This window comes from Rattus norvegicus, chromosome 1 (genome assembly GCF_021556685.1).
Source record: "Rattus norvegicus strain SHRSP/BbbUtx chromosome 1, alternate assembly SHRSP_T2T, whole genome shotgun sequence".
Lineage (NCBI taxonomy): Eukaryota > Metazoa > Chordata > Mammalia > Rodentia > Muridae > Rattus > Rattus norvegicus.
In genome coordinates, this window is record NC_141534.1 from 218,660,023 (window position 1) to 218,669,143 (window position 9,121).

General features: G+C 49.0%; 1 protein-coding gene across 1 annotated transcript; it reads left to right on the top strand.

Moving 5' to 3' along the window:
- Nucleotides 1-4,258: 4,258 nt before the first annotated feature.
- Ints5 (integrator complex subunit 5) lies at nucleotides 4,259-9,037 on the top strand. Its single transcript, NM_001107576.1, has 2 exons — nucleotides 4,259-4,402; nucleotides 5,908-9,037. The coding sequence occupies exons 1-2, from the start codon at nucleotides 4,323-4,325 to the stop codon at nucleotides 8,885-8,887; spliced, it is 3,060 nt and encodes a 1,019-aa protein (NP_001101046.1). The 5' UTR covers nucleotides 4,259-4,322; the 3' UTR covers nucleotides 8,888-9,037.
- The last annotated feature ends 84 nt before the right edge of the window (nucleotides 9,038-9,121 follow it).

Here is a 9,121-nt window from a genome sequence, read left to right on the forward strand (position 1 = left end):
ACTTCAGAAGCAGGACACATTGTGAGCAACAAGAAACTAGGTAGTGAAGGGCATGGTAGCACATGCCTTTAATTCCAAGATTTGGGAGGCAGAGGCAGGCTGATCTCTGTTCAAGGCCTCTTTGGTCCTCACATTGAGTTCCAGGACAGACAGGACTTTATAAGACGCTATTTTAAAAAGAAACTAGGTAGGTCACTCCCCCGGCCCCCAACTTTCTAGACAGTGACACTTCCAACTTTGCATTTCTGGAAAGTAGAGATTATTAGAAGGAGAGCAGATAGGGAGGTAAGGATCTGATAATAGTCTTGACACTATTATAGTAAGGAACACCTTTTTTTTTGATAGTGGTGTTTAGGAATTCAAACCCAGGGCATCAGGCATTCTAAGCAACTATTGTGGCATCTACATCCTGAGTGCCTATTCCCTATCAGCACTCATGCTGTAAGATGTCAGTTCTGAGGACATTGTTTTGATTTTAAAGACAGGGTCTTCCTTATATAGCCCAAGTTTGGTTTGAACACATGATCTTTCCGCTTCTGCCTCCACAATTCTGGAATTATGGGTATGAGACATGTCCAGACCCCTTTCCTAACTTAGAGGGAGGCGGATGATGTAGCTCGGGGAGTAAGGGTGCTTGACCCAAGCCCGACAACCTGATTCCACCCCTCTTACCCTAATAGTAGAAGGAGAGCTGACTCCAGTGTTGTCCTCTGGCCTCCACACTTGTACCCTGGCAAGCATGGGCCCCCATACACACAGTAAATGTCACAGTAAAACAGTAAATTAGTCATGGGCTTGCCACATTTAATTTTCCATTCCTTATCAACTAAATATCAGTAACAGACAACTTGATGGTTTGAGCCCTTAGCTCAAAGTATGTGTGTGCACTTTGTGCATTGTGCATGCTTGATGTTCTCAGAGACCAAAAGAGGCTGTTCCCTGGAACTGGAGTCAAAGTTGCAAACTGCCAGGTAGGTGCTGGAGACAGCCTGGGCTTTTTGAGAAAGTACCAAGTATTCCTAACCACTGAACTATCTCTATTCCTACAGACAATTTTTATCTTATTTTACTTTACTATTTATTTTTGAGACAGGGTTTTTCTGTAGTCTTGGCTGTCCTGGAACACCCTCTATAATGTCTGTTAGTATTGCACGTACAACTGCAAGCCAGAAGAGGGCATCGGATCCCATTGCAGATGGTTGTGAGCCACCATGTGGTTGCTGGGATTTGAACTCAGGACCTCTGGAAGAGCAGTCGGTGCTCTTAACCACTGAGCCATTTCTCCAGCCCCCCCCCCCCCCCCCCCCGGAACACCCTCTATAAACCAAGCCGGCCTCATACTCATTGAGATCCACTTACCTCTATCTGTCAAATGCTGGGGTTGAATGTGTACAATACCACTGGCCTTAAACTTCTTTTTAGATTCCTCTCGTGGGTATGAATATTTTGCCTGCATGGATGTATGTGCAGCATGTACCATGGAAATCAGAATAGGTCATCAGAAGCCCTGGAATTGGAATTACAGGTAGCTGTGAACTATTTGCCATATGGCTACTAGGAATTGAACCCCAGCCCTCTGCAAGAGCAGCAAGTGCTCTTAACTGCTGAGCCACCTTTCCATCTCCAGACACATGACACACAGCTCATAACTCCAGCTCCAGGGGGTCTGATGACCTCTTCTAGACTGAGGGCACCTGCACTCTTGTGTCTGTGTACACGCTCAGGCATGCTTATATACATAGCATTTAAAAATAATAAAAACAAGCTGCGGTGTGATACACTCCTTTAATCCCAGCACTGTGGAGTTAGAAATAGAGGCAGGCAGACTTCTGACCTGAGGGCCAACCTACAGAGTGAGTTCCAGGACAGCCAGGGCCACACAGAGAAACCCTGTCTTAGAAACAGAAATAAAAATAAATAAAAACAAATCTTAAAAAAAAGTTTAACGAGCTGGAGAGATGGCTCAGTGGTTAGGAGCACTGACTGCTCTTCCTAAGGTCCTGAGTTCAAATCCCAGCAACCACATGGTAGCTCACAACCATCTGTTACAGGATCTGATGCCCTCTTCTGGTGTGTCTGAAGACAGCTACAGTGTACTTATATAGAATAAATAAATAAATCTTAAAAAAAGTTTAACATTTACCAGATGTCTGTTATATACATCTTTAGTTCATTGCCCATACAACCATACCCTTGGACTATATCATGGCATCCTGGCAAGATACAGACATTCCAATTACCCCAAACTGACAATCTAAATAATGATTCCATCTAAGTCCAGCTTGGTGAATTGATGTATTTTTTGGTTGTTTTGTTCTTGTTCTGTTTGTTTGAGACAGGGTTTCTCTTGTGTAGCCCTGGCTATCCTGGAACTCTCTATATCAACCAGACTGGCTTCAAAGTCAGGGAGATCCAACTGCCTCCGGATATATTTACTGTTTTTGTCTGTGGAGCAGGAGTGTGGGTGACACTTGGGCAGTTGCATCACAAAAAAGCTGTATCCTAGTATGAGTGGTGACTCAGGAAAATATATGTAATTGGTTGGGAGTCACAGTGGGGATAGTGGCTAGAATCTCAGGCCAGGGGCTGATGACCAGCACACACTTTCTATAAGGGAATATTGATAGGGTCTCATGGGGGTAGTCATTGATTCTCTGATTTAAGATGGCAGTGATCATGTCAGTTACACTACAATGTACCTATTTGACAGGTAGGAAAACAAGATATAAAAAAACTAAATATAGGTTTCAATATGTATGGGTATTTGACTGCATGTATGTATGTGTGCTACTTTTGTGCCTAGTGTTGTGGAGGCAAGAGGGCAGCCAATCCCCTGGAACTGTAATTTAGAAATGGCTGTGAGCCATCATGTGAGTGTGGGTATTGAAACTAGGCCCTTTGGAAGAGCAGCCACAGAGCCATCTCTCTGTCCCTTTCAGACTGCCTCTTGTTATTCAGAGGGATTTCTGTATTCGGAATCATATCAAGAAATCTATCGGGGTTGGGGATTTAGCTCAGTGGTAGAGCGCTTGCCTAGCAAGCACAAGGCCCTGGGTTCTGTCCCCAGCTCCGGAAAAAAAAGAAAAAGAAAAAAAAAAAAAAAAAGAAATCTATGATGGGGGCTGGAGAGATGGCTCAGTGGTTAAAAGCACTGACTGCTCTTCCTGAGGTCCTGAGTTCAATTCCCAGCAACCACATGGTGGCTCACAACCATCTGTAATGGGTTGTAAGGGGATGCCCTCTTCTGGTGTGTCTGAGGACAGCGACAGTGTACTCATATAGATAAATAAATCTTTAAAAAAAAAAAAAAGAAATCTATGATGGGCGTGGTGCCACATAGGCTTACTCCAGGCACTCAGTATGCAGAGGCCGGTGGATCTGAGTTGGAGGCCAGCCTGGTCTACAGAGTAAGTTCCAGGACAGCCAGGGCCACACAGAGACAAAATACAAAACAAAAACTGCATAAATTATTTAAAGTGACTTAACATACTTTGTGAGGCAAAGTAGTCACATTCATCTTACAGATGAAGAAACAGCTCCAGGTAGCTAGGCCACTTGTTCAGAGTTTACTATATTATCAACAATGGCAGATAAATCCAAACCAAAACAGCCTCCCTTAGATAGTAAAGTCTTTATGGGTGAGAAGCCAGGATAATGGTAAATACTTAGTCTCCGTGGGCTGAGGAGGAAGAGCCCTTGAACCAAGAAGAGCCTGGGAAGTTTTGCCCCAAAACAAGAGCGAAAGCTAGGCGGGGTGGCATATCTGTAATCCTAGCACCTGGGAGACAGAGGTATAAGGACCAGGAGTTGAAATTCACGAGACTCTATCTCTACAAGCAAACAACAAGCAGGCAAACGAAAAACGGAAACACATAGCACTTTTGTATTTTATTTTCGAAAAAAACCCGAGAGACAGTCTCATCATGTAGCCCTGGCTGGCCTGGATCTTGGATTGTAGATCAGGTTGGCCTCCATTTCTCATACCTATGTATGAGTCCGAACTGTCGCATCCACGCTTCGGATCCATGAGTTGCAGGCTTATACTTCTGGTGTTAGAAAAAATAATTAGATTGCATTGTAAATGAAAGTCCCAGGAAGCTTTCATAAGCCCCTGGGGGTGGGGATGAAGGCCGCGTAGAGAGCAAGCCTGTTACACCCACTGTGACCGATGCGACGCGGAACCAAAGTACTAAGGCTCCAGACTTAGCCGGACTGATTTTCTTGAGAGGCGGGGTCGCTGATTTCTGTCGCGTTTCCAGTCAGCGCGCATGCGTCGCCTGTGCTTCGCCGCTCCCGCCTCAGGCTCCGGGTAGGGCTCCGGGATGTCCGCGTTGTGCGACCCTCCCGGGGCCCCAGGGCCACCCGGGCCTGCCCCCGCCACCCACGGTCCCGCGCCTCTCAGGTAGTCAGAGCCCCTGGTATCTCCCCTCATCGCGCGGCCCCGCGCCGATGCCCAAACCTTCTCCACAGAAAGCCGGATCTTACCTTGAGAACCCGCGTCAGGGTTCTCAGAGATTCTGGTCGCGTCTTCCCGGAACTCAGGGATCGCCTCACTAAAAACTCTGGGCTGCAATGCCTGCCCTGCTCTGCCCTGCCCTCCCCGTAGTAGTTCTGCCTCTCCCGAGATCTATTCAATGCCTTCTTAGGCCGGCCTTGCTTTGCCAGCAGTTGGGGACATCAGTACTCCTGAGAACCCAGCCTCTTAGTCCCTTTTACCCTGAGGAGGCTCAGACTACATGGAGAATGTCTTGGGAACCTAGGGTCGGAGCCTCAATATTTATCTTAACCTTTCCTTTGCACACGTCCCTCGTTTTGAGGTGTCTTTATTTCTGATCGGAGGGATGGTACAGAACTTATCTGCCCAGAGAATGCGGTTGTGTTTGACAGAATAGACAGTAGTAAGAGGAAAGAGGTTTTACTTCCTCAGCATCGTCTTCTGAAACTCTTAAGAGCTTATATATTTGCGGAAGGGGAGAATAAAAGGCTTATCTTCTGTGCGGGGGGCGGGAGGGGGCATCCCCTTCTCCGAACACTGAAGGTAGTGGGTGTGTGATTAGAATTTTCCCTTCCTCCCTCCCTCCCTCCCTCCCTCCCTCCCTTCTTTCTTTTGAGACAGGGTCTCTGTGGATAGACATAGCTGTCTCAGAACTCATTATGTATATATACTAGGTTAGCCTGGAATTCAGATCTGTCTGTGTTGGAATTAAAGGCCTGTGCTACCAGTAAGACTGAATCTTTGTACAGTATGGAAAAGTACATATTTGGGAGAGAGAGCTTTTAGTAAGGTTACAATTTTCTGTCCATTGAGAGATTTCAGGGTGCTTTTGCTGTAGAGGGGGGCTGGGAGGATGTTAAAAGCAGGTATAGACTCAATATATTTTGTTAATTCAACAATTTTTCATTGAGTACCTCCCATATACTGACACCTTAGCAGAAGGGAATTCTATTTTAGGAGCTTAGAAATGGTTCTTGCCTCTTTGGAATATTCATCCTGATTTCTTCACTTCCATCTTTCTATTTGTAAAATGGGTTTATTATAGTCTAACCAAATTGTTGTCAGGACTGGAGAAGTACTGAAGTACTTAAATGTGGGGTGGGGATATAGCTTGGTGATCGTGCCTAGCGTGCCTAAAGGCCTGGGTTTGATAACTAGAAAGAAAAAGGAATGTGGGCATTTGAAAGATAATCTACTCTTTACATGATCATTGTTGCTGGAAGAAAAATAGCATTTATTGAATGACCAAGGTGAACCAGGAGTGGGTATGTTTCTAAACCTTCATAAATTCTTAGGGGGATGTTTTACCCTATTAAAACATAAAAAGAAACCAAAGCTCATGGAAGGAGGAATATAACTTGCCTAACGTCTCCCAGTGTTCTGATTCGCTTTTTTTTTTTGCTTCCTTATAGTGCTCAGGAGCTGTCCCAAGAAATCAAGGCTTTTCTGACAGGTGCAGACCCTATTCTGGGCCACCAGCTCTCAGCTCGTGAACATGCTCGGTGCAGTCTTCTCCTGCTCCGTTCTTTGCCACCTGCTCGGGCTGCTGTGTTGGATCACTTGAGAGGTGTTTTTGATGAAAGTGTCCGGGCCCACCTAGCTGCCCTAGAAGAAAGTCCTGTGGCTGGTCCACCTCACCTCCGTCCACCTCCATCATCCCATGTCCCTGCTGGTGGACCTGGCTTAGAGGATGTGGTACATGAAGTGCAGCAGGTGCTATGTGAGTTTATCCGTGCCAACCCAAAGGCCTGGGCACCTGTGATTAGTGCATGGTCCATTGACCTCATGGGACAACTGAGCAGCACATATTCAGGTCAGCATCAACGTGTTCCCCATGCCACTGGCTCTCTCAATGAACTGTTGCAGCTTTGGATGGGCTGCAGGGCCACCCGCACATTAATGGACATCTATGTGCAGTGCCTCTCAGCTCTCATTGGTAGCTGCCCAGATGCATGTGTAGATGCCTTGCTGGACACTTCTGTTCAGCATTCCCCACACTTTGACTGGGTTGTGGCCCACATTGGCTCTTCTTTTCCTGGTACCATCATCTCCCGAGTCCTCTCCTGTGGCCTTAAGGACTTCTGTGTCCACAGTGGGGCTGGAGGAGGAGCTAGTGCTTGTGGTGGAAGCTCTTCTCAAACCCCCTCTTCAGACCCCTTCCCTGGATCTCCTGCCATACCTGGGGAAAAACGGGTACCCAAGATTGCCTCAGTTGTAGGCATTCTAGGGCACTTGGCTTCCCGCCATGGAGACAGCATCCGACGGGAACTGTTGCGCATGTTCCATGATAGCTTGTCAGGGGGTACTGGGGGCCGGAATGGGGAGCCCTCTCTTCAGGCTACAGTTCCCTTCCTACTGCAGCTGGCAGTCATGTCACCAGCTTTGCTAGGAACAGTATCTGGAGAACTTGTGGACTGCCTCAAGCCCCCAGCAGTGCTAAGCCAGCTGCAACAACACCTGCAGGGGTTCCCCCGAGAAGAGCTAGACAACATGCTAAACCTGGCTGTGCATCTAGTGAGCCAGGCCTCTGGGACTGGTGCCTACCGCCTGCTGCAGTTCTTAGTGGACACAGCTATGCCTGCTTCAGTTATTACCACCCAGGGCCTGGCTGTGCCAGACACTGTAAGAGAGGCCTGTGACCGTCTGATCCAGCTGCTTTTGCTACATCTACAAAAACTGGTTCATCATCGGGGAGGGTCTCCTGGAGAAGGGGTGCTGGGCCCACCCCCACCTCCTCGTCCAGTGCCCTTTCTTGATGCATTACGAAACCATGTAGGAGAGCTGTGTGGAGAGACACTACGGCTAGAACGGAAGCGCTTCCTCTGGCAGCATCAGCTCCTGGGCCTACTGTCTGTCTACACTCGACCTAGCTGTGGACCTGAGGCTTTGGGCCATCTCCTGAGCAGAGCCAGAAGCCCTGAAGAGTTGAGTTTGGCAACCCAGCTATACGCAGGGCTAGTGGTTAGTCTCTCTGGCCTTCTTCCCCTGGCCTTCCGAAGCTGCCTGGCCCGAGTGCATGCAGGGACTTTACAGCCTCCCTTCACAGCCCGGCTTCTGCGCAATTTGGCCTTGTTGGTGGGGTGGGAGCAGCAGGGGGGTGAGGGCCCTTCAACCTTAGGGGCCCGGTTTGGGGAGTCTGCCTCAGCCCACCTGTCTGATCTGGCTCCTCTCCTACTCCATCCAGAGGAGGAAGTAGCTGAAGCTGCTGCCTCCCTCCTTGCAATATGTCCCTTTCCTTCAGAAGCTTTGTCCCCTTCCCAACTTTTGGGACTAGTGAGAGCTGGGGTACACCGCTTCTTTGCTTCTCTAAGGCTGCATGGCCCTCCTGGTGTGGCTTCAGCCTCCCAGCTTCTTACCCGCCTTTCTCAGACTTCCCCAGCTGGACTCAAGGCTGTCTTACAGCTGCTAGTTGAGGGAGCCTTACATCGGGGCAACACGGAACTGTTTGGAGGGGAAATGGATGGAGACAATGAGACTCTCTCAATTGTCTCAACCCCATTGGCTTCTGCCTCTTTGTTGGACATTAACCGGAGGCATACTGCAGCTGTGCCGGGTCCTGGAGGGATCTGGTCAGTTTTCCACGCTGGAGTTATCGGCCGTGGCTTAAAGCCACCTAAAATTGTTCAATCTCGAAACCATCAGGAAGTTATCTATAACACTCAGAGCCTTGTTAACCTCCTAGTGCACTGCTGCAGCGCATCTGGGAGCAATGAGCGTGAGGGTTGCTGGGGGGCTCCCACCCTGAGCCCAGAGGCAGCCAAAGCAGTTGCAGTGACCTTAGTAGAGAGCGTGTGTCCTGATGCAGCTGGTGCTGAGCTGGCCTGGCCCCCAGAGGATCACGCACGAGCCACCGTGGAGCGGGATCTCCGCATTGGTCGGCGCTTCCGGGAACAACCCCTGCTGTTTGAGCTTTTGAAGCTGGTAGCAGCTGCTCCCCCAGCCCTGTGCTACTGCTCCGTGCTGCTGCGGGGGCTGCTGGCTGCCCTCTTGAGCCATTGGGAAGCCTCTCGACACCCTGATACAACCCATTCCCCCTGGCATCTGGAGGCATCCTGTATCCTGGTGGCTGTCATGGCTGAGGGAAGCCTCTTGCCACCAGCCCTGGGTAATATGCATGAGGTATTTAGCCAACTGGCACCTTTTGAAGTTCGTCTGTTGCTGCTTAGTGTCTGGGGTTTTCTTCGGGAGCATGGGCCCTTGCCCCAGAAGTTCATCTTCCAGTCAGAGCGTGGCCGCTTCATCCGGGACTTTTCCAGGGAGGGTGGAGGTGAAGGAGGACCCCATCTGTCTGTGCTGCACAGTGTCCTCCACCGCAACATCGATCGCCTGGGGCTCTTCTCTGGCCGTTTTCAGGCACCTCCACCATCTACTCTGCTTCGGCAGGGGACTTGACCTTTTCTCTACAAGTTGTGCGAGGTTAAACTGAGAGAAGAGACTAAGGTGCTACAGAAGGGTGGAGGCTTCTAAGTCCGTACGTAATGAGTGGTGTCACTTTTTTCAAACCCCACCATTTTTTCTAAATAAAATTTGCCGAGTTGACACAAACAGTCCAGTGTTTCAATCTGACTCGGAAAGCTGCCAAAAGCCTGAGAACGCAGAGGTAGAGGCGTCAAGCCACGCCCCACT

What these genes read in the sequence shown, in the direction of transcription:
- Ints5 (NM_001107576.1), top strand. Translation starts at nt 4,323, where the DNA reads ATGTCCGCGTTGTGCGACCCTCCCGGGGCCCCAGGGCCACCCGGGCCT. An exon ending in CACGGTCCCGCGCCTCTCAG is followed by an intron (nt 4,403 to 5,907) that starts GTAGTCAGAGCC and finishes GCTTCCTTATAG; the next exon opens with TGCTCAGGAGCTGTCCCAAG.